Source organism: Delphinus delphis, chromosome 3, assembly GCF_949987515.2.
Source record: "Delphinus delphis chromosome 3, mDelDel1.2, whole genome shotgun sequence".
Classification (NCBI taxonomy): Eukaryota; Metazoa; Chordata; class Mammalia; order Artiodactyla; family Delphinidae; genus Delphinus; species Delphinus delphis.
The window spans coordinates 75,436,936-75,463,418 of NC_082685.1; the positions used below are offsets into that span (position 1 = coordinate 75,436,936).

Sequence of the window (26,483 nt, forward strand, 5' to 3'; positions counted from 1 at the left end):
TACAGTCACATCAAAACATAATATCTACTAATAATATTTCATGTCGCAATTCATGACCAACTTATTTTTTCTTAAAGTTTTTATTTTTATTATTGTTATTCTTTTTTCTTAAATTTACCCCACATTTTCCTTTTAAGGGGCGCATCCTACTGACATATCTGGTGCACAAGGCTAGACTGTTAATCAGATCTTATTTGAAATCTGATGGGAATTCTACAAATTTATTCATAACTCAGGAGGTTAAAAACAAAAAATGCTCTTTGGGTGAGGAAAAGACCTAATTTTATTAGGCTTGCTTGCTGCTATTCTAGGAAGGAGTATACCTTAATGTTAATTTTTTTAAAACCTCAATATTAAAAAACCCAAATTAACAGTGAATTATTACAATGTGAAAAACAAATAAAGGAGAAAGCACCTTTTATTTTGGGGTTTCTAAAGTAATTATTTATTAAGAATGTTAACTTTTGCTAAACTCAAAAGCAATTAGTTGGATTCTTAACATTATTAAGTAGACAGGTAAAAATGACTTGGCATAATGAATCTTTGTGTACTTTCTCAGAGTAGTATGATTTATGGGATAAATAATATATATTCAAGTTAAAAATACTGTGAAGGCAACAATGATGATTTTAAAAACCTTCATGGCTGTCATTTTTACAGAAATTATTTAAGATTATTTTCTGTGAAAAAAATAAGTAAAAATATTACCATCAATTTTTCCTCTAATCCTATACCCAATTTAATTTTACCTTGGCTTCTGTCTCTGCTTTCTCCAATATCAGTGCTGGTAGTTGCAATTGTATCTGCTAAAGCCATCAAAGACATCTGCTCCATCCGGCTGAGTCCTGGTAAACTAGAATGAAGTAAGTGGCCAGAAAGAACCTGAGCGTGCTCAGGACCAAAGTAAGTTGGACTGTATTGTGAAAGGTCAATAACCCTGGGCTTTGTATTTTCTTCTTCTGTCTTTAACACATGACTATCAGTCATTAAAGCTGACATCTGAAAAAGCTCATCATAACTTTCTTTTGACAACTGGTTTGAGTTATTTAAGGTACTCTGATTACTAGATTTCTCCAAGGATGAGTAATAGCTATCATCATCTGCTGCAAGTAAGGCATATAAAGGAAGTGGAGGGACAGAATCGATTTCTGTATAATCTGTATTTTCACTCTTATTGAATGCCTGGGGGTCTCGAGTAGTGCTTCCACTAGCACTGATGGTGAGAGACCTAAAGCGGCGTTCATGATTAGATTCAGCTTCATTCAGAGCCACAACTTCCCCAGCAATGCACTTGACAAGATGTGACAAGATGGCCTTTGCTCTCCGAACTTTGCCAAGATCCATGAGTTCCAAAAGCTGCAAAGGATGGTACTGAGGTAAAGTTGGGGAAAGAACATGAGCTGCTTCAAAAAGACCTGAATCTTCCATACCCACAGAAGGATCAAGCGCAGTTTTCTTTCCACAAATTTTCTGTGCAAGACTGGTCATGGATCGAGTCAGGGTTTTCTTTGGAGGATGTAATCCAGAACTTGATGAGTTACTCTGTTTTATTAAACTTATTATAGATGGAGTGCTCCCATTGCATGAATCTGTTGTAACCGGTTCTTGTTTAGAAGATGGCTGCCATTGGGAATATACATGCATTTCACAATCCATTCCTACCACCAGGATGCCATCCCGGACCCATGATAAAGAAACAGGAAAAGGTGGAGAGCCTTCTACAGAAGAAACCAAGTCCACACTTCGTAACAGTACAAATTTAGAAAGAGGCACAACTTTAGTACCTTCCCAGAGAGGAAATGCCAGGCTTTCCTTACCCGTCTGTTCTTGTACCTTGCCAGCCAGGGGTCCATACATAAAAAGTTTTGATCCAATTCCTACAGTAAGAATATGAGAACCATCTTCTCTAGACATCCAATCTAAGTGAACTAAATGCTTTGTGTTTGATGTGACACTCTCTTTACTGGATAAATATACCTCTTGTTTATTATAGGCCACTAAATTGCTATCAATACTAATGCCAGAATCCAACACTGTATTTAACTCATCTAAATGAAATGTCTGTTCAAGGACCCAGCATGAACCTCCTGTAGACTCACATTCAAAAATACTTACATGCATCACAAAGTCCTGAGAACATCTACTATTAGACGTAGGCTGCTTATATGCTACTGCTAAACGATTTGTGTGTGCACAGCTGACTTCTATAGGCCTACCAGGTACAGTTATACTACTATTGCTCTGCAGTCCATCTTCAATAAGTAACGGCCATTCTTCCCAAATGTATATAAGATCCATTTCTCCATTCTTTGAAGTGGCAGATTCTTCAGCTGTTACTCTACATCTCCAGAATCTTACTTTCTCATCTGAGCATGAAGTTGCCAATAAATAAGGAGCACTGCATATGGGATATATGGAAGAAGAACTCAGATGTCCTAAAACAAAAATAATCCAGTAACAAAATGTGAAATTTGGTTAAATAAATCTGTTTTCTTGTACTAAAGGTTTTAGTCTTTTGCATGAACTAGTGTTAACAACATGACAATCAATATTTAGCTTAAGGATCAGCAAGATCAGTAAGACGCTTTTAATGACGTCAAAAAGGTACATAAAAAGGACATTATTACCAAAACCTAGAGCTGAAAGAGAACTCCGTAATAATTTATAAGTAAGGACTCTTGACTAAATGTATAAGTATCTTATGCCTAAATCAAATAGCTAGACTAAGGCAGAATTAGAAAACCTAAATTCTAGTCCTGGTTTTCAATCCAGCATTCTTTTCACAACTCTTTGTTAGCATTATATATTATTATAAATCTCACTTTAAAGATATCAATACATTTTTTAAAATTTGTCAATATTCACTGGCTACTTCTCTATAATATTTTTTAATACAATTTTGTGAACGGCTCATGCTTACCTAAGTACTAAAAGAGTCCTCCATGATTGAAGTGTATTTCATATAAATGACGCTGAGAAGATTCCTAAGTGGGACATATGTTTGCTTGGGCTTAATGTAATTACATACTCTTAATTTCCTAAATCGGGGTTGACAAACTTTTTCTTAAAGGGCCAAAGAGTAACAACTAGGCTTTGCTAGCCACAGAGTCCCGGTTGCAGCTACTCAACTCCACCAGTGTAGAACAAAGCAGCCATACACAAAAGTAAACAAATAGGTGTGGCTACGTTCCAATCAAACTTACTTACAAAAAGGTAGGTGACCCATAGTTTGCCAATCCCTATCCTAGACTATTAAACATAAACTGCTAATCGTAATACAGAAATGTTATACAGAACATTTATTATATTTTAAAAGCATATTTCAACATAAGTTTTTCTTTAAGTCCTCAAGGACTTAGCAGTACTGCATAAGGACACAATTAACACTGTCTATTAGTTTCTCTGAACTGAACAGAGAATAAAGAGCTTACCCTTCCCAAAAGTCTTGGTTAAAAAAAAAAATTCTCAAGACTAGGAAAAAAAGCTGTTATCACATGCTACTGTTTTTGCCAAACAAAACAAATTTTTTCCTTTGCCCTAGGACTTCTCTTTTCTTTCAAACTCAACTTGCGCCAAGGATTATTTTTAGAAACATCTTCAGTTTCTCTTAGATCTGCCATATAGTTTTTTTAATAGAATTCAGTAGTGAAGATTATACTGCTCTGGCTAAGGATAACAGCTCTTAAAACTGTGCCAATACAAAAGTCATTCTATTTCAAACTTTAACTTGCCTTGCATTGATGCCTCTTTTATTAAAATACACAAAAAAGACCCAGAATGTAAAAGTTATCAGGACACTGTTAATACTCCTGCTAACTTCACCAATTAGAAAAGATTAAGTACCTGATAATGTGGCAAACTGAAAAGCATTCAAAGTAATTAGTCGAAAGTGATAGACAAGTAAAGAAGACCAAAAACCCACACTGTGACTATGAAAATGAAAGAACTAGGTGATAAAAAGATGGATTTTTGTCTTGGTTTTCATGATACCCTTGATACTTTGATCTTTTTTGTACACTGGAATCACCTGGAAGGCTTGTCAAAACAAGACTGCTGGGTCCCACCTCACAGCTGGTGATTTAGTAAGTCTAGGGTGTGACCCAAGAATTATTATTTCTAACAACTTCCCAAACAATGCTGATGCTTTTGGTCTGGGGACCACATTTTGAGAACCACTGCCCTAAGGATAGGATGACAAATATATATATCAGGAACTACACACTTAGAATCCTTCACAGCACAGAGCTCCAGGCAGCCAATACCAGCATTATCAAAGCTGGCAAATAAGGTGCCACCCCATTATTATCTCTGCCCTGGAAACTTTCGCTTTGTCTTCACAAAAGGATAATAAAAATTTGTTTTGGAAATCAATATTTAAGACCACAACTGGCTGACAAATGCCAGAGTCATCTGAAAACGTAATGAGAAATTTAAAATTTTAATTTAGGATACTTAAAGATATTCTTTCTATTTCTGTTTCTGTGTAGATTTTAAAACTGGGAGTTGCACCTATTTTTAAATACACAGTAAATACTCATGCATTATGAAGTTTGATTAGTCTCCTTTTACAAAATTTACAAACCTGCTGATGGCTTAACACTTATTATCTCAACTCCTTCTGGCAAATGCAACTCTTGGCTATAAACCATTTCTGAAGACAGAGTCAACTTGCTGGTACTCTGGAGATTTGCTCTGCAAGCCTGATACTTCTGTGAAAAAGGGGATAAGATCTTCTCTGGAGAAGAAGAATAATGTTCTTCTGGCTGCCAAACTGCTTCAGATATTTTTGTATCTACTTTTTCATCTATAAAACATAAAAAAAGAACCAAAAACTGGGAGAGAAACCCTATAAACATTACAATTGCTGCATTTTATAATCTAAAACCACCTTATAAAAGACAAAAAAGTTAACATATTAATATGATTCTTTACGGCAAGAAAATCAGAAAATTGTTTTTTTCTTAATTAACAGAATAAACTATAATTATCCTCTCTCAATAAAAACAGCTTTAAAAAATATCCACTGAACTATCTAACCATATATAATTTGTTAACCTAAGCCTACTTAAAGTTTAAAAAAAAAAAAAAAACTCACCCAATGAGACAGGAATGGACTTCAAATGCAAATTCCACATGTGTAACAATGAACGGTTGTCTTGGGTGCACTCTATCACAATTAGGTAGAATTTTTCCGAAAATTCATTAGGTGAGCTGCCTGTTGGTATAAATGGTGTATTTCACTACTAACATGGAAAGCTGAGATAACTTTATATATTATATAAATATTATATCAATTTATCTTTGCCTAACATACTCTACATTTTATTTCTTATTTCATGAAAAATTCTTCTTTACCTGCATCAGATAATACTCTGTCTTTTCCTAGTCTTTTCTTCTCAAGGTTATTCAAAATGAAGTCTTCTTGAAAAACATGAAGCAGTTGGGTTTTTCTGCCTTGCTGAATGTAAATAAATACCAATGTAAGTTGACATACATATTATTTACCTAATGCTAAGTGGCCAGAAAAATAATACTTACAAGTTTGGTAATGGGATCTAATGCAATAATGCATCCTGGCCTGGCTGTTGACTGTTGACTTACGATGTTAAACACTTCACCAACATATTTCTGTTTTTGAAAAAATGGATATCTCTTTTATTAAACAATTAAAAAAAATAGTAACAAATGACATAAAATTTCAGGCATAACAGACAAATAATAAATAAGTTCAGGTGAGACTAAATAAATTCACAAGTCCTTTTCATTATAAACATTTTACTATTTTACAAAGCAATTACACAGGAATGAAGAAAGTTACAGCTCAGCTGGTGCAGAGAAAACCAAAAGCAATGCTTGGTAATTGTTAAGGGGAAAAAAAGTATTTTATATTTATAAGTGTGAAAGACTGACTTCAATCTCATGGAAATGTTCTAAGAATCAAGGTTTTTTAAGCATTAATTTTGACAAAGAAAGCTAAAGAAACAAGTTAACATACTATTTACATATGCTGATTTCTTGAGCCACTTATCTCCTGACTGCTCTAGTCAAGCACACGTTGTTAAATTCAATGTTCATCATACTGGATCCATCAGCAGCATTTGATTCTGTTGATTACTCCTTCCTCCTGGAAATAATTTTCTTCATTTTGGCTTCCATTATACACCACGCTCACCTCACTTTTAGCAATGGAATGCCCCAGGGTTCAATCCTCCTATCATTTCTACTTTCCAGCTATAGTCTCTCCCTCAGTGATCTCACTCAGCTCCACAACTTTATATTCTGACAACTACTTATTTTCTATCTTCAGACCAGGCCTCCCTCAAAACTCCAGAGACTAGCTTACTAGATCTCTTGGATATCAAACAGGCATTTCAAAATTAACATGTCTAAAGCCCGGCTCTTGAATCGCCCTGCTCCTCAAAATCTGCTGTTTAGGGACTTCCCTGGCAGTCCACTGGTTAAGACTCCACACTTCCAATGCAGGGAACACAGCTTCAATCCCTGGTCAGGGAACTAAGATCTCACATGGCAGGCAGCGTGGCCAAAAAAAAAAAACCCCAAAACTGCTATTTATACTTCTCATCTCAAGGCAAACTTTGGGAGTCATCTTCTTTTTGTCACACAAACCCCATATCCAGTCCAATCCTTACTATTCAATGTTCAAAACACATCCAGATTTGACCAATTCTTAGCATCTTTATCACCACCATTTCCTACCACTCTAAACCCCTTTGATTCTTTCCTAGACTACTGTAATAGCTTCCTGAATTGTTCTCTCTGATAACACTTCTGCTTCCCATGTCTAATCTACATAACAACCAGAGTGATCCTTTTAAAGCCTAAGTCAGACCATATCACTGTCATTATCTTCACTAGTTATTATGTCATTCAGAGTAAAAGTCAAAGTTACTCTCAATACAATCTGGCCAGGCTCACGTTCTGATTTTATTTTTGACTACTCTCCACCTCACTTATTCTGCACCAGCCACAATGGCCTCCTTGATGTTCCTTACATACCAAACATGCTCTGGCCTCAGGATCTTTACACTGGCTCTTCCTGAAATACTCTTCCCTCTACATATCGATATAGGTAGCTCTTTTATCTCCCTTCAGGTCTTTACTCAAATGGCACCACTTCTGTGAGGTTTTCCCCGACCAGCACTTTACTTGGCACTCCATACTACTTCTGCAACATTGTTTCTCTCCAAAGTATTTATTAATATATTTTTACCTTTTTTCTATATTCTTTCACTAGAATGTAAGCTTAGACTTTTGTCTGTTTTGCTCACATCTAAATTTCCAGCACTTAAAACAATTCCTGAAAAATAGAAGGCCCTCGAGAAATATACGTTTCTAATTTAACACTATATATGTTTTGAAAAACTTTGTATTCTGTAAAACCATGCAATAAAAATAACAGGGAAAAATCAAGATGGGAGCAGACCACTGACACCTATGCAATTCTGTAACCAGAGCATTAACAAAGACATCAATTGATGGTTGAGAGGACAGTTTGACTCTCTTAAACAGGAAGCTCAGTATGGCTGAAAGTTACCTCAGGGCATATTTAAAAACGCAAAAACCAAAAGAATGGAAATACTGGCTTTTGGAGGTGCTGAGACAATGCAGATGGTGGGTTGCTATTAGTTGGGCACAGGAACAAGTGCCCTCTGTCATAAGACAAAAGCTTTGTTTGCAATGGTGTTGAAAAAACTCCTGCCTGTAGTGCAACCAAGCTGAAAGCTCTTTCCTCTTGGTTAAGATTAAAATTCCACTCCTGTTATTTCAGCTTCCCTTGCCTAGAAAAAAACCTGCAGATGAACCAACATAATTCCATACACTGTCAGTAGTCCCCATTTATCTCTGAGCAAAGAAGTACAACAGTGGGCTTGCTTCCCTGGTGGCACGTGGTTGGGAGTCCACCTGCCGATGCAGGGGACGCGGGTTCATGCCCCGGTCTGGGAGGATCCCGCATGCCGCGGAGCGGCTGGGCCCATGAGCCATGGCCACTGGTCCTGCATGTCTGGAGCCTGTGCTCCGCAGCGGGGGAGGCCACAGCAGTGAGAGGTTCGCGTACCACAAAAAAAAAAAAAAAAAGTACAACAGAAACACATATTGTAGGACACTAGACTCTACTTTTGGAATGAATGAAAGATATGGTTTCTTTTTAAAGGAGGTTAGAATCACTGTAAGAGTAAAATGTGAAAAAAATTACTAAAAAATATACATTTTATTACAAATTATATGTCACAATTCTAGAACATGCCCAATAAGTATAAAGTATCTAAAAACATTTATATTCTTAGCTTCAAAAGCCATTTACTTACAGAAATGTCAGGATTGGAAAGCTCATATAGAAGTTTCTTGGCATCAATAACTGCTTCATATAATCTCAGATATTGTCCATCACTTGCTACAAAGCATGCACTAGGAGAGTTGCAGTATGCACCTAGATGTATTTTAAAAACATTTGAAATTTAACCCTTAAGCAATAATGTCAGAAAATCTCAAGTTCTTAAATAAAAATCAGAATTCTTACCTAGACAATAACTGGGTATAAGAGTGGGCAGCCATGCCACATTGGAAAATGCAGAAACATGAAGAGAATTAATCCGGGCAAGCTCAGAAACACCTCCAGAAAAAGACAATGGCCCAACTGGATCAACTCTCCAAAGAATAAGCTCACTGTAAACTGCATTGGGATCCTGAAAGGCCATGTCAATAGTGCTTTTATTCTGTTGTGCCAAAGAACATTCTTCAATATTCACAGCACCATAAGGTTCCTTTTGGTTATCAACATCTGGTGTCCTTAATGCGTTATGGTGTGACGTTGTCAGCAATAATGGTAATACTGAGTGACAAGCTAAATCATTAAGATGAAAGCGATGACCACAATATCTGGATTTGTGGGAAATACTGAGAACTGTAGAAAAGGCAGATTCCTCGGCAAAACTGACAAGCCATTGATTCAGGGAGCCATCAGCATGCTTTGAAATCATCATAACATTAGGGGTAAAAATGCTTAATTTTAAACTATTAGTTGATTTACTGTGACCAGAAGATATAAGCATTGATGTGGAACGTGTCAGGCTGGAAGTTTTTTGTTTCCCTTGCTGAATAGCCAAGTCAACATTCTTGGTACAGGCATACATCACTATGCTTTTACAGAGAGAGTTTGCATCACCTGTGGGGAAAGCTACAGGAATTCTGGAAACAAAGGACACCTAGAAGAAAGAAAGTAGCATTAGAATTCATGAAATTATATAAAGAGGTTTTACAAAACAGTACCCACATTTAACAAGTAGCTCTCCAGAGATCATAAAAATAATACCTGTACTTGACGAAACATACCAGGCTGGTATTCATCCAGCCAATCCACATGCCAAACCAGCAAAGAACCATCCATGGGATGAATACTGAATAGCATGTCTGCATTTTTACTCCATTCAGACAGAAGTACTTCAATCTGATGATCAATGGCAGCTGATGGTAATGGTACAGAACTTGAATTTGGTACCAATTTATCACTGCCCAATTCCTTCTTTTCAAGATTTATTTTCAGATCATCAATACCGTCATCGATCTCTATAAGCAAAAGGGTTCATGAACCAAGTAAATACAATCAAGCTACTACTAAAAATTAAGAAATATCTTTACAAATGCATTCAAAATGAAAAACAAGTTTTCATATAAACAAGAAATGGGGTTCCCTTTAAAAAATAACTTTGCTCCAGGAATATAAGGCCACGGAGTTAACTCAGTACTCAGAAGGCCTATAAGGCTGATTCAGTGGATTATTAGTAGAAGGACTAATACTAGACTGGAAAGTAGGTAAACTGGTTTCCAAACCCAGATGTACCACAAGTAACTACTTAGAAGTAAGACACAGTACTTCTCTGGACCCTAGTTTTGCTCATGTTAACATGAGGGAGTTGAAATTAGGCTGAATTTTTAAAATATAGTATTGGAATGTAATTTGTACTTTCTTTATAATGTCAGATTCATAAAACCTAAGTCAACCACACTAGCCATCCTCTAGGTGTAAGCATTTATAACTGATATGACACCTTAAAGAAACTATTTTAAAGAAATACATTTTATAGTGCCTAATTTCCAGATTTCCTTCAACACATGCCAACTTATTAATACAAATAAATATGTATATTCTGACCTCTACATCCAAGCCCCTATTCCTGGTTAGGAATACAAAGCCTTTCTTAAGAGACTATCAAAAAATGTTAGCTTGTTTACCAGATTTTAAAAATTAGTCAAGACATAAAATCATTAAGAAAAAGAAAAATAACTCAACAGAAAATTAGGCAAAAGGCACGAAGAGGCAAACCACAGAAGGGTTAACATAATTCTGCTCAATTTAACTCAAGAAAATTCAAAGTAAAACAAGACACCATTTTGTCCATATCAACAGCCAAAAAATAAAAAGATCCAGTGTTGGCAAGGATGTGAAAAAAGGATATCTGCATATACTTAGAGGGAACATATACTGGTAAAACATTACTAGAGGGTAATCTGACAGAATTTATTGAAATTTAAAAATGCTTATACACTATGCTAATTCCCCATCTAGGAATCTACCTTACAGAAAAATTCACACAAAGATGAAGAGATGTGTTACTCTACCATTATCAGTATATAGTGAAAAACAATTTAAATCAATTTAAATGGCTATCATCAGAAAAAATGCTTAAGTTTTCTCTTGAGTCTCTTGACTCAGGAGCTGTTAAAAATAAGAAAGAAAAGTGCCTGTTACTGAATTTAAAAAGCAAGCTGCAGCACACTATTTTCATTGAAAAATGAACTCCCATAGTACAACTCTTAAAAAACTACCTTTATGCATATATTTGTGTGAGCATAGAAAAGAATAAATCTGGAAGGACACTTATCAAACTTAACAATATGGAAACTTTATACACGCCTGTATTGTTTAATTTAAATTTTTTTTAAAGGGGAACCTGCAATCTTGCAATTAAAACAAATAACAAAAACATTTTTGATTTCTCTCTCTACTTGACTGAGGCTGAATGCAAACCTTAAGGCCCTAGTGTACTGCTTCTCAAACTTTAATATACATATAACTCATCTGGGAATTTCATTAAATTACAGATTCTTGTAGCTCCAGGTGGAGCCTGAGATTGTACATTCCTAATAATGACAATGCTGCTAGTCTGCAGATAGTCCTCTAAGTAGCAAGACCCTAGTGGCTGACAGAAGCATAAGTATGGAGAAGTCTAAGTCCCTACATCATCATCAGGAAAGAAGCCACCTGGAACAGGAACATCTACATTGGATTATTAAATAAGCTAGTCCAAATTTGTATTAAGCCACTGCAATTTGAAGGTTATTTCTAACAGTAGCTGGTGTTACCATAATATAAAAATCTTTGCTATTTTAAATAAAACTTTATAATTTTTATCCTTAAAGCTTTACCTTCATCAGATTTTACATCTGCCTGATTAGAGTCTTCTACACTCATCTCAGAAGATGGTTGCTCAAAACTTTTTCTAAGTTGTTGTAAAAAGACTTCCATGGACAAAGAAAAATGCAGTTCTTTATTGTTTAGCCAGTGTACCACAAAAGGTCCACTCTTCTCTTCATTTTCACTTAGACTCAGAGACGTAATAGAAGGAAGAAGTGGAATGTCTATAAAGAACAACAACAAAAAAATATTAAAATTTCTATTATGCTAGCATATAAAACATCCATGTCTCTTATTTTTATTATTTACTGTTACATTTATCTTTAAACCTCTGCCATACATTTTATTTAACCTATAAATAAGACTCACAGTATAATGGTTCACACAATTATTATTCATGAAAACAGACTTACATGGTAAATTTAAAACACTTACTGTAAAGGAAATAAAATTCTACATTATATACCATAACTTATTTATATATACATACATATACATTTTTTTCTATAATTTTAAAAAATATTCTCATTAAGAAATATGTCTATAATTTGCAGACATGTTAATAGGGTAGTCTTCTTAATTTGTATAGAAACTTTGGTTAGAAATATATTTTAACCTGATCTACCATTAAAAATGCCATCATTAAGTTGTCAAAGGAAGCAGTGATATGTTTATCTCAACAGCAACAACTTTCTTTTACTTAACAGATCCTCATATTAACTTTTTTCATGACCTACCTATCTAATTCTAAGATAGATACTGCTTATTTATTAGCATCAAGATTGAAGTTAGAAAGTATGAAACTGAGGTTCCCTTATATTCAAGAAAAGCATTCAAGACAAGCCAACTCAGCTACAAAAAATTGTTCCTTGGTATTACTTTTGAAATCATTGCTAAGTATACTGAAGTACAAATTCAGAGTAAATTGTGAAAAATGACAATCCTAACTTAATAGAGGTAAAGAAAAATTTGTCTATCATTATTAAATAAAATCCAAATCTAGATCATGCTGGTGTCTGCTGAACATTATAGGCTGGAATGGATTCAGCGAAGGTAAATAATTTTCTCCAGAGCAAATCTACTGATTTTTTTTAAAAGGAAATATAAACAATTTTAAGTATTTGTTCAAATACCGTCTATTGATGGACACCCATAGGAACAGTATTATAGGGCATGAATGGTAAAAGAAAGGATAGAAGAATCTTTTCCCTGGTGGGAGGGAGGGAGACGCAAGAGAGAGGAGATACAGGGACATATGTATATGTATAGCTGATTCACTTTGTTATAAAGCAGAAACTAACATACCATTGAAAAGCAATTATACTCCAATAAAGATGTTAAAAAAAAGAATCTTTTTTCTGTCCCTTCTAATTGGCGTTGGGTTCTAAGAGTTGATGGATATTATCTAATCCAAGCGCTCTGTTTATTATTATATATTCATTAGTATAATTATTTGATTAATATTTACCTATCTCCTACCTAGTTATATGCTTCCTAAGAGCAAGGACCACACTGTTTTGATCACTACTGTACCTCCAGTTCCTACCACTATCTCCAGTTCCTATACTGGCACAGACTAAACACCCAATAAAACCCTTGAGGGGCTGAACTGCCAATCCCACTGTTCCTAGGTAGATACACAATAGTGTTAGGGTTTGAAAGAGTGTCCCCAAGAAAACTTAATGGGTAGCATTTTCTGATTTTCAACTTACAATCAACTCAGAAGAGATAAGCAATGCCTAAAGTAGATCACAGGCCTAGCTGTAAAGTACACACAATTAGGGGCTTATGCTGACTTTTAGCAGAAGCATTCTGGCTGAAAAGACTCACATTTCCTTTGCCTCCTGACCTCACCCAAAGAATCTGATAAAGTCATTTTTTATGAGAAATCTTCATGGAAAGCGTGTAAGAACTAGAACTAAGAGAACACACTATTATGAACTCCTCTCCTGTATCATTTTCCATTGATGGACAAATAAGTGAAGCCATATCTGAGTTGGGCCTTGCAGGAAAGTCATTCTAACAGACCTAATTTAGGGAAAGGAGTTTTCACAAGATCTAATATAGCTCCTAATATTATTATTTTGCTTTGATTTGCCCTACATATATGAATTTTTCTTAGGGACCCACAATCTAAAGAAAGGTTTTAGAGTTTTCCTTATTGGAAGGTAGTCAGGGAGATGTTACACAGGAACTTAGGGTTTATTTTTTTCATAATACCTCAGCCTTTTCCATTAAAGTCAGAATTCAAGCTTTCTTTATTCTCAAAATATTGTCCTTTACTCAGCAAAGACTTTCAAAATTATTCCACTGACCTAGAGTTGCCTCTGGATACTATAAGTGCTGACAATGTACATTTTTTGATAAGGTAATAAAACAATTTTTTAATAAAAATAATTCAATATTCTCCCATTTACATTTTCATGGCTCATGGATTTTGGATTCTTTTAGAGCTGGGACTGTAGTTAACCATATAAAATTTTAAAAATCAGCAAATACTCTTTATTCCTACCACAGGTATCTCAGCACTTTTTAACTTATCAAAGTACTTCTCACTTTGATTCAAGTAACTAATGGACTGTATTTATTGCTATGTTTCTTGAAGAATGCAATCCAGTGTGTTATATGGAAATAGGTTATGCTTAATTTATGTTTAAGAATATCTCAAAATACATAAAAACTCATCAACAGTGGTTATCTTCTGGGAAGGAAGACTAGGGTGGAATAGAGGTAAAAGGAGGATTTTACTTTACACTTCCTGTACAGATGGCATTTATCATGTGCAAATATTATTTTTAACTTTTTTCCCAGTAATATTCTAAGGTTCCACTTTAAATGCCCCCAACTGTGACCACTTGGTTTTTAAACTCACAGAAAATATTTACTAAAATGATAAACACTTCAGTCTTCAAATTCATAGATAAACCCAGGTATTCTAGATCTTTCAGTCTGTTTCATAGTACCTATTTGACTACAGTGATAAGTTTCTTAATTCTTCCAGTTATAATTTCTACATACTTCTGCCCTATTTCTGAAATGGCTCCAAAGATCAAGTACGAAACACATTGGTTTCGTTTGAACAACTATACAATAATTATAAAATACTACTCTGAGGTGTTAACCTCTTTGTTATGTATTAGCTCAAATCTCAGATATCAAATACAGAATCTCAATGACTTATCAAGATCTAAAATTACAGACCAAATCACAGACTTAAGAAGCAAACAAGTAAATAAAAACTTCTTTTTCTATAATCAGTGAGCTGGCTAAAATGAAAAGTTAGCTAAGAAAGTCACCTACAATTTTTTACTTATTAAAAAAGTAAAAGTATAACTTATTGGTTATAAAAATCAATCTACTCAATTTGAAAAACATTTTCTGAACAGTGCTTTATTACCCGTGGCTGGGTTGATGCTGGCTGCAATATGAAAGTGGCAAAGTGCATTGGCATGCAGTGGAGTGTTCCTGTGAACATGATGAGGATCTTGCTGATGTGGCAGGTATCCAGTATGTGCTACAAGTGCAAGTGATCTCCTCCGACCTCTACGAAAATGTTTCAGATTTACCTGTGAGAATAAAAACAAAGTCAAACAATGCAAAACAAAGTAAAACTAATGCCTGTATTGTCATAAGCATATATGTATAGGTTACATAATGATTGTTAGATAGTACATATATCCTATTTCAGATAAGTTTATATGTACAAATATCTTGCAGTATTTTTTTTTTGTTTATTTATTTATTTATTTATTTATTTTGCAGTACGCGGGCCTCTCACTGTTGTGGCCTCTCCTGTTGCGGAGCACAGGCTCTGGAAGCGCAGGCTCAGCGGCCATGGCTCACGGGCCCAGCCACTCTGCAGCATGTGGGATCTTCCCGGACCGGGGCACGAACCCGTGTCCCCTGCATCGGCAGGCGGACTCTCAACCACTGCGCCACCAGGGAAGCCCTCTTGCAGTACTTTTGTACAGCAAAATTGAAACCTGGAATAAGCCTGGAACTTAAACTGCTTGACTCTTCTTTTAACCATCACACAATACTTTAAATTTTTATTTAATATTTTCTGAGAATTAATTTCCTAAACTTAAAAAAGTTTACAATGTGTGTGTGGAAAATGATGTCCCTATGTATACTGTTCTCTTCGTATCCTCAGTTTACTTCCTATGACCACAAAGCACTGAATAAAACTACCATGATACATTAGGATGATATTTCATAGTTTGCAAAGCACTTTCACAGAGATCATCTCATTTGACCCATAAAGCAGACAATGCAAATATTGTTATTCTCATCTTTCATATGATAAAATAGTTTATAGAGAACACAAGGTCATCTAAAAGTGAAACAAAGGTCTTCAGATTCCTAGTCAAGGACTTCTTTCAACTATTACTACACATAACCATTCTATCAGTGGTTGAGTCTCTACACAATATATACTTAATGATATTCTGTGTCACTAGAATACTATCTAAATTTGAGAAATAGTGGTTCCATATTCATACAAAACATTCAAAGATAAATCATTTTTAGGTCACTTTCTTGTTTTCAATATTAAGAAAATAATAAGAAGAATCTGTGTTAACTAGTCTATGTTGAATTACCCCCAACACCAAAAACTGGCTTTTACTTTCCATACAATCTTAATTAGTAAGGTAAATAATTCAAGTTCTTGGAGATTTGGAAGATAACAAATGTAGAACAGAATCTGATAAACTACTCTAATCATTCCTGTAATTATGACAGGACGAACACCCCAAGCTCTAAAGAAAGAAAAATAATAAATTATTTTTACAGTCAAATCTTTGCATTCTCAGATCTTAATTTACGTTATTTTAGCTAAATCAAGTATAATCATCCTTTTGTTATCATCAGTTAACCTAAGGTTAACTGTTATAGGCAGTTTTATGCTAGGCAAAATCCTTAAGAAAACTTGTTGAACCCAAAAACACCCGAAAATCTTCTCAGAACTGTTTTCCTAAGACATATATGTTTTTTCATAACTATTCATGACTTTGAATATTAATTAAGATGAATGTTACAAAAAAGGCCATGTACGAAAGATTTTAAAACTTGTAGGAAATAACATCTAACAAAAACACTCACATCTAAAGCATTCTGAACTCGTTCTTTACTGGAAGCATTTCTCTTGAAGTTATTTGTTAAATTAATTGGTTCAGTCCAATGGCTGCAGTCACCTCCATAGAGCAAACAATCATTTGGTAAAAATGTCTCTACCCAAAGACGACATATGTTATCTTTGCAGCAAGTCAACAGTACATTACATACAGAAGCCCTAAGGAATAAAAAGATTTTAGAGGCAAAAGTATAAATTTCCCACAGTATCACATTCTACAATGTTTCTATAATTATTTAAATGCACACAACTAAGGTATCAATGAAGAAAATGTCAATATACATTTATGTAGTGTATTTAGTCAAAGCCATTACAACTGAGTTGGGTATTTGATTTCATCACAGCAAATGCTTGCTAACCTATTCTTTTCTGCCTGGAACTCAGTAGTTCCTGTTTCAGTAGTCTAAGATTCTTCTTACATCTAAAGAACAAAAACTGAAATCATACCATACTTGCTCAGTTAATAAACAAGGAAAAAACCTGACTTCTATTAAAATTTTCTGATTTATTCAGTGGATGTTTATTTGAATTATTTCACAATGCTTCATTTTTACTTCCTGTAAAGGTACATGCACTTGTCACTAATAAGCTAAAGTAACCAGTACACTTACTCTTTCCTTGCCTAACATATGACAAAAGCAGTCAAGTGCAATAGAAAAATTCATGACTTTTTAGCCACCTCCTTCATTAGTCATTTTTGACTTTCAGTGAATTTACTGTCTTGCCACCCCACAAAATAATAACAAAACAATTACATATATGTTAATAAACCCCACAAGCATCAAGAGCTCAAAGGCTGAAACCCTATTAAGTAAGACTACCTTTCTACTGGATAACCCAGGAAATTTAAAAAAAAAAAAAAAAGTTGCAATATCCTCTAACAGACACTTATTCAAACATATCTGATTAAAAGAGAACAATCAGTAAGTAGGTTTCTATCAAGTAACCCAGTAAGTTAAAGAAAAAAATTAAAATATTCCGTAGTAGTCACTTTTTAAAACAAACGTATCTACTTGATTTAAGAACAATAGCAAAGGGGAAGAAAAGGGAGAACAGCTTTCTTTGTCTTGGTAGCTCTCTCCTTCAGATTCCCTCCTCTGTTTTAACACCTCCCTCCCTTCCCCTCCCCCTCTGTGTATACTCCCCTACTTTTCTCCCCTTTCCATCTACTCTGGGCTTCTCTCCCTCTGCTTTCTCCTATAATTCTCTGCTTCTCACGTTCTCCAACCCACCCTCCGTTTCCACCTCTCCTACCTCTCACCGCTACCCCCTTCCTAGGGCCCCTCCTTCTTCTTACCTTTCCAAACCCTCTGTTTCTCCTTCCTTTCCCCAGCCTTATGCCTCTCCCTCCTCTTCCTCCTTCATTTTTCTCCCTCTTTTTCCCTCTATCTCCCTCTGACCTTTTCCTCCCCTCCTTCCCTCTCTTAGTTTCTCTCTAGTACATTTAAATACACACAAGCAGTAGCAATGAGATTAAAAATAAACAGAAACAGAAGAAAATACAAAAAGGCAATATGGAAGTTCAAGGTTCATAGTGCCAATCAGTAAATGGCAGAATGGGAAGGCTTATAAAGAAAGAGCAGAAGATAGGAGACTAAAGGCCTGAACAGACAGCAATCAGGAGAGGTACAGAACTTAGGCAAGACCAACAAAGCAAGCTAAAAAGTTGCAAAACTCAGAAGCATGGACAGGGCTTCGACCTCACGTGACTCTCTTCAGGATACCATGCCTTACAAATAATGCCACGCCTTACAAACAGCTGGCAGGTAATATAAGCATGGCATAGAAGAAATATCCAGATGTATTTGAGGCACTGCTCAGGCAATACCTCCCCCCTTCCTCACTTCATCAAGGTATCTTATTCTCTCTCCAATAAGCATATCATATTCAGGTGTAGCACTCTCCCTCCCAACCAAAAAAAAAAAAAAAAAATATATATATATATATATATATATATATATATATATATATATAAATGAATGACCTTATATGGGCAACCATGTGATGGGTAAGTGTCTGCAACAGCTGTCCTATCTTTTTTTTTTTAATTTTATTTTATTTAGCTGCCCTATGTTGATGCAACAAAAGGCTAAGATGCTTTTGAAACTAGTTATGTAGAACCAACTTTTGGACGTTTTAGGGGGATATAACCAGACCTCCTAACCTGTCCTACATACAACAATTTTTAACTTGTAAAGAAGTACATGCTCATTACAAACACTTCCCCATTCTTCTCTCTCAAGCCAGCAGGCCCTTTATATAAAGTATTACCATCTGGTTAAGCATCTTAATTTTAAGATTCCATATCAGAAAGGATAATGGTCTTTGATGGGATCTCTTTCATCCTCATGAGAAAGGGTCAGCCTTCCCACTATATATCTGCAGGCAGCTGGTGAAACAAAAATGAAAACTAAAAGAACTAAGGGAGATTAGCTGGTTCTTTAGTGAAATGGATCCAAAAATGAAATTCTGGAAACCTTGAAAAGATGCCGTAACTAACAGAAAAGTCTAGCTCTGTATCAGCTCCCTATGTTGCAGAATTTAGTTGATAAGAAATAAAATAAGCAGGGCAAAAAAAAACCCTTAATATGCCTTTTTGCTGTCATTGGGCATTCGTAATGCCCCAGTTTAAGGTACTGCCTCTGTATCCACCGTGATCACTTTTGCCAACACTAAGTGAACTAGGTCAGGAGTAGATGTGACTGTCCTCTCTCAAAAGATAAAATATTTCACAAGCCTCATTTTTAGTATTCTGGTGGTCTAACTGGCTGCATATGAAAATACCTGGAATAGAAGAAGAAATCAGCCTCCGAAATAATGTAATCTTGTGATAGTTCTAAAAGGTTAACAGTTTGTGATGACAGCTATTTTTACTTTACATTTGTCATAGCTCATTCTATTCTAAACACGTTTTTATACGTGTGGGCAATGATCTCAGAGGTACTAGAGCAACAGTTCTCAAAGTGAAGCTGGAGTAAAGGTGCTTTTGCTAACAATACAGATTGCCCACACCACTCTCCCTTGGCCCAAAAACTGTGAAACATACTTCTAACAAAAGAACCATCACTGTACCTACAGTGTCCTACTCCTATGCTTTGTTAGACTGTAGGACTGAGGTAGGAAGAATGGTAACTACTGCACTCCAAAATAGCTCAAAAAAGTCTAGGTATAACAATGATGGATATATGCCATTATATACTTATCCAAACCCATCGAATGTACAACACCAAGAGTGAACCACAAAGTAAACTATGAACTTTAAGTGAAAATAATGTGTTGAAATAAGCATCAACTGTAACAAATGTACCACTCTGGTGGAGGATGTTGATAATGGGGGAGGCTGTGCATATGTGGGGGACAGGATTATGTGAGAAATCTCTGTACCTTCCCTTCAGCTTTGCTGTGAATCTGAAACTGCTCTAAAAAACGTCTAAAATAATTTTTAAAAAATCTAGGTATACTCTGCTGGCTCAGAAGAGCAAAACTAAAGTCAACAAATGATCTAGGTATGCTACCATGGATCAGCTTAAGACATCTCAGATGACAAAAAGATAAGGGAAAACCTGTACTGATCCATAGTGTGGCCAAATTGAAAATGGCCATGTGGAACAAAAAGGATTTCTACCTATACTTAAGTAATACAATAGCTCTGTAACTTACTAAATATAGGCAAAAATTCAACAGGATTATCAAGTCTTGCAAGGACTACAGGAAAAAAGAAAAGTACTAACAGGTGTGTTTGTGCATGCATGTGTAGGTTAAACTAATAGTTTACGGCATCATAATGTATTAACCCATGCACTTCTCCTCAAAGATGCTGGGTGCAGTTAAAGAAATATTTGAGGCCTTATGGTATATGTTCTCAATAAAGCCTTTCTTTTTTTAATTAAAAAAAAAAAAAGGGAAACCAGAGGAGATATAGAAGGGACAAGATAAGGGAGTGAAATGTGAAAAAGTTGATGCAAATGGCAATTTGGAGAATGATTAAGAGATGAAAGAATTGGATACATAACATAGAGAAGAAAACGATGCACAACTCTGTCACTTAAAGATATCTGATCTAGAGGTAAATTATCCTTTCATATGGCTCTCCTCTTAAGCGTCAACCATAGTTGACCGGTGGCCAGAGGTTTGCAGTCCAAGAACGATCTAGTATTACTTGAATCTTCATAGGCAAAAATCCTAAAGGAATGATTCTCAAAGTGAGAAAAGCAGTCAAAGTCACAAAGATGATGTTCTCTTAATACATGGGAAAAATGACTAATCCACTGACCTAGGCATATATTTGCTTGTTTTACGCCAGGAAAATCCATTTACAGCTCGAGGATGGGCCAGATATACAAAAGAAAAGTCAATTTCTCCTTGGGATTGTTTTTCTGAACTTTTATCTGGAGAGGTAACAGATGTCCGCCAGTTTTCTACATTATACCATACCTTTAAAAGACAGTCATCCTAAGGGGAAAAAAAAAACAAAAAACATCCAGATCAGAATTAAATTAAAGGTTAAGTCAAATACCAAAAGTAAGATTTTTCTCCCCAATGAAAGGAACTTAGGGATGTGAAGAGGAGTTGGGCATGGAGAAATTAGGAAGAAAATCTCTGATTCTGATACTTTTCTACTAGCATTCCTTAACTGTTCTTTAAGAATTAATGTGTGTGGATGTGTGTATTTTGCAAGGGTTGGTTCAAGGAAAATGCTAGTTACCATTTGGTATGGAAAATAAAGTCATTTAGGAAAGACCTAAAGATGAAGTTAGGGCTTCACGTGCCCACTTAGCCAAATACCAAATAAGAAAGCATTACCATTAGCAGACTTCAAAAGACTGGTGATTTTTGAAAACACAGTTTTTATAAATTACCATGTGAATGTTCAAAGAAAATGTTGATGATAACTAGTTAGCAACTACTACTATGTAAAATATTCTAAGCACAATCAAAATTGCATCTCCTAATTTGAGAAGGAAAGCAAGAACAAGAGAGACTAGCACGTACCAGGTTCTGTTCTTAAGCTATTAATTGCATTCCCAAAGCTGACTGTAAAGTCAATTAGATTAAACAGCTCTACTTTTATCCTAAAAAAACCTCACTGAGGGTTTAAGGTATATCTCATATTCTTAGTCTGCAGGTTTTGAGCCATGGGAACAATAACTTCAGACTATTAGTTGTATGTAAAGTGCTCTGTGAACCAATGATTAAAAATAAAATAATTTCAAGGGAATACATTATTCTAAAATAAACAGGTAATAACAAAAAAAAGTTACAAATGTCCTTCTAGAAAGTCTGTAAATTCTTTTACTGTAAATACAGCCTAATATAGCTGTCAGCTAAAAGATAACATAAACAGTAGTTATAGTTGATTATTGACAGTATACTTCATCCATGACTCTGTGCCAGTCACTTTACATACACTGTCTAAACTAATCTGATGATCAACGACCTATGAGGTGGGTACTATCATCCTCAGTTTATACATGAGAAAACCAAGGCTCAAAGAGAGTAACTACTTGCCCAAGATCAAACAGTTGGTAAATGGCAAATTTATACCCAGATCTACCTTTGATCTACGTTGTTTCAATTATACCATACTGCCTTTAACACTATATTTAGCCAATTTTTGCTACTTAACATTTTTAACAGAAAATGTTTTCAACTTAATGAAGCCAGCTAATTTTTTTTGACATTTCAAACTATACCATAAACACAACTTGACAATAGTATTTTTACAAATTACCTTCCCAGCAGTGGCAAAAAATTCTCCATCTGGTGAAAACTTCATTAAATGAACTTGGGAAGCAGTTCTGTAAATTAAACAGACAAGAAATAATTTTCAAGGAAAATTAAATAAGAGAATGCAACATTACTTCTCTAAACTATATTCAGCAATTTGCTTCAAATAGAAAATTTTGTGATAAAACAAGTTTCACACTCGCTTATATCTCATAAATATAAAATAAATTAAAAAATAGAAAACTTAATATTAAATATAAAAATTATTTTTTATGTAAAAATATCCATGCATAAGAATCATGTAAGGAATGACTTGTCAGTCTTTTTTTTTTTTTTTTTGCGGTACGCGGGCCTCTCACTGTTGTGGCCTCTCCCGTTGCGGAGCACAGGCTCCGGACGAGCAGGCTCAGCAGCCATAGCTCACAGGCCTAGCCGCTCCGCGGCTTGTGGGATCTTCCCAGACTGGGGCACGAACCCGTGTCCCCTGCATCGGAAGGCAGACTCTCAACCACTGCGCCACCAGGGAAGCCCTGACTTGTCAGTCTTCAAAGCTTAAGACAAAAGCTTTCTCATTCCCTTAGGATGTGAGAAAGAAAGGTTTCATTTTTTAATCTGGAAACCTAATTTCCGGAGCCATAGATACTTATATTCCAGCATACATTTACAAGGACAGTAAATCAGTATTTTAAAATGAATTCTGCCTTAAGGCAGCATTTGCATAATTAAAGATTATGTATGGGTTAATGGGAGACTTGCAACTATCATGGATTCGGCCTTCCAAGTTCACCAACATACTTGGTACATAGTTGTCTTTTCTTCTCCAAGGAGCTTTGGCTCATTTCCCTTCATCACCTTCCCTTCTGGCTACCTGTATATACTAATCTCAAGACACTTCTCACTGTGATTGCTTTCCTTTTCTTTACCCAAGTTCATGCTTAGATAGATTCATCCTAAATTTATTTGTAAAGCAGGCCAAAGAGATATTTTGTCACATTTCATTCCAAATAAAAATAACTTTTTCCCCCTGATTTCTAAAAAATATTTGTTTGCTTATTTGTTTGTTTGGCTGTGCCGGGTCTTACTGCGGCACGCAGGATCTTCGTTGCTGCATGCAGGATCTTTAGTTGTGGCACTCGGAATCTTTTAGTTGCGGCATGCGGGCTCCTAATAGCGGCATGTGGGATCTAGTTCCCCGACCAGGGATCGAACCCAGCTGCCCTGCATTGGGAGCGCAGAGTCTTAACCACTGGACCACCAGGGAAGTCCCTTCCCTGATTTTAAATGTTACAAATACATAAGAGAAAATATTGATACAAATGGGTGAAAGGAAGAAAATAAAATCATCCATAGCTTCACCGATACCACAACACTCATTCTCATGCAAAATCACTGTTAACATTTTAATACACTGACTTCCAGACCTCTTCCATATTCCCTCTCCATCTACTTTCTGTGGAAGGGTGTGGGGAAGGAGATGGAAACTGATGCCATATTTACAATCTGCTTTGTAATATTTATTTTAAAATATGTCATGAACATTAAGTAGTACAATGAACATTTTTGCACACACATTTTTATGCATCTGGTTAATCCTAAGGACATCTTTAAAACAAATAATTAAAAGTCTGGTCTCCATGATTGTGACCTTGTTGCCCCTACAGTCTTTTCTTAAAACAGTAGCTAAAGCAGTTCTTTTAAAAGAGAATTACTGGGTTGGCCAGAAAGTTCGTTTGGTTTTAAGTAAAAATAAGAGACATTTTTCATTTTCACGAAGAACTTTATTGAACGTATTCACTAGCCGAACGAACTTTTTGGCCAATCCACTAGATCTCAACACACCCTCTGCTTAAAACCCCCAAGGCCTTCCCAACTCACTCAAAATAAAAGGCAAAAGCTTCACAATAACCTATAAGCTGACTCCTGACTCCCCTATTACTCCTCACTTTGTTCACTTTACTCCAGCCACAAGGTAACATACACTTTTACCTCAGAGCCTTGCACTAGTTCCCTCCTCCTACAACGTTCTTCACCAGAAGATACACACACATAGCTTACTCACTCACTTCCTTCAGGTGTATACTCAAATGTCACCTCTACTCTTCTTCCCCCTACCCTACTTAATTATTCTCTATCGTACCTACTGGTCCTCATCTAACAGGTATTAGCAGTGTTCTAAATGCACCACAAATGTATGATCAAACCCAACTTTGAAATGTATTCCAGTTAGTGTAATCTTCAGTTGATTCTAAAATAAAACTGGCATAGTTTCTAGTCCAAGGCTTTATTGCTTACTTAAATAACAAACCACCTCAAATAAACAATTAGTATGTCTAGTCCAAGTTCCCACTGTATAACTCTGATTATGATTTAACTTAATATCCTTCCCCTCTCCCAAATGCAAGAAATACATTTCAAATTCTCAGTTCAACCCAAGGAATCCCCTTACTAGATCTGCAGTGAAGGCACTATAGCACTTCTTTGTTCTTCTCTCCCCCATTAGCTCTTTCTAAAGAACTATCTTTGCAAAATCTTATTTCCTCTCTACATGTAAACCCTTTTTAACACCCATGATCTGGCTGAGGGGGTGCAAAATAACACAGAACCAGCTCCTTTGAAATCTCCTTTGTATATTCTATACATATAGGAGGTCTGCCTTACTCTGACTTTGGTATCTGATTTGTACCCTTTACTGCTTCATATGAAACTGACTCAGGGGACTTCCCGGGTGGCCCAGTAGTTAAGAATCCACCTGCCAGTGCAGGGGACACGGGTTCGAGCCCTGGTCTGGGAGGATCCCACATGCAACTAAGCCCGTGCACCACAACTGCTGAGCCTGTGCTCTAGAGCCTGCGAGCCACAACTACTGAAGCCTGCACGCCTAGAGCCCGTGCTCCGCAACAAGAGAAGCCACCGCAATGAGAAGCCAGTGCACTGCAACGAAGACTAGCCCCCGCTCGCCGTAATTAGCGAAAGCCCGCACGCAGCAACGAAGACCCAACACAGCCAAAATTTTAAAAAATAAAATAAGAATTTTAAAAATATGTAAAACTGACTCAGGAAGAATGCCATTCCTAACATCCTGTCATACTGATTTACTGGTGTATTGTCTATCTCCCCCTATGTGTTCACAGCTATATTCTAAGCGCTTTTACCACTGTCTGGAACATGATAAGCACTCAACAAATATTTGTTGAATGAATGAAAGAAACTTGGACTTGCTATCTAAGGGCATAAGAAAAATTAAGCCTGTTGATTCATACTTCCAAATTGATCTCTAGAAAGATGATACCAATTGTATGCCCTTATTAAGAGTATATAAGAATACCTTTCCTCCACTCACTCGTAATAGGTATTATTCATTCTCTTCTTTATGATTTTGAGTGAAGTCAATCAACTCTTAATATGCTCATTACTCATATGTACTACTGTTTAAAATTTTTCTCAAAAAAAATTTCTCTTCATTGTCCATTTTTGTTTACTTTTGAGATATGTTATTTTCTAGTTAATTTTTAAGGCCTCCTTTTAAAAAAGGCATTAACCCAAAATTGCACGTATTTCCCAACAAGTTTTTGGTTCTTTTCCTTATGGTCTTTTTGCTTTACAGAAATTTTTTATTGATACACAAAACTATTAATTTTTTCCTTTTCTTTCCTTTCAGTTTCTACTTTTGGTGTCATACTTAGAAATTTTTTCCATAACTCTAAAATAGCACTTCTCATCCAACAGTGATAGAACACAAATGATAAATGTTAGCCCAATATTTTTAATTTCCTAGTAGTGACATTTAAAAAAGTAAAAGGAAACAGGTAAAATTAAGTATATTTTATTTAATCCAATATATCAAAAATATTATCATCTTAATGTGTAATCAATTAAAATTTAATAAGAGTTTTACATTTTTTTCTTTGTGCAAAGTTTTTGAAATCTAGTGTTCATTTCATACTTTTAGGACATCTCAGTTAAGTCTAGCCATATTTCAAGGGCTCAAGTGAAATGAGGCTATCATACTGGACATGGTAGTATTAAACTATGACAATTCACCGATATTTTCTTCTAAAATTTTTTCATTGTATAGATATTGCTTCTTCTTCCTTTGAAATTTATTTTGGTGCAAAGTATGAAAGAGATTCTAACATCATTTTCTCCACCACAGAGCTAGCAAGTTGCCCCACTGATGTAAAATGCCAC

The 26,483-nt window shown here is 35.5% G+C and overlaps 1 protein-coding gene across 3 annotated transcripts in view; it reads right to left on the bottom strand.

Moving 5' to 3' along the window:
* Positions 1-26,483, bottom strand: part of DMXL1 (Dmx like 1) — a 134,193-nt gene that overhangs the window by 74,570 nt on the left and 33,140 nt on the right. For all 3 annotated transcript variants that reach the window (XM_060008983.2, XM_060008982.2, XM_060008984.2), the window contains exons 6-18: positions 22,300-22,366; positions 20,842-21,020; positions 16,538-16,727; positions 14,832-15,000; positions 11,446-11,658; positions 9,332-9,585; positions 8,540-9,224; positions 8,328-8,449; positions 5,539-5,628; positions 5,356-5,458; positions 5,096-5,215; positions 4,583-4,804; positions 750-2,435 (exon numbers count right to left, since the gene is read on the bottom strand). In XM_060008983.2, the coding sequence (XP_059864966.1) occupies positions 750-2,435; positions 4,583-4,804; positions 5,096-5,215; positions 5,356-5,458; positions 5,539-5,628; positions 8,328-8,449; positions 8,540-9,224; positions 9,332-9,585; positions 11,446-11,658; positions 14,832-15,000; positions 16,538-16,727; positions 20,842-21,020; positions 22,300-22,366 (4,100 nt within the window). The remainder of the gene's footprint in view (positions 1-749; positions 2,436-4,582; positions 4,805-5,095; positions 5,216-5,355; positions 5,459-5,538; positions 5,629-8,327; positions 8,450-8,539; positions 9,225-9,331; positions 9,586-11,445; positions 11,659-14,831; positions 15,001-16,537; positions 16,728-20,841; positions 21,021-22,299; positions 22,367-26,483) is intronic.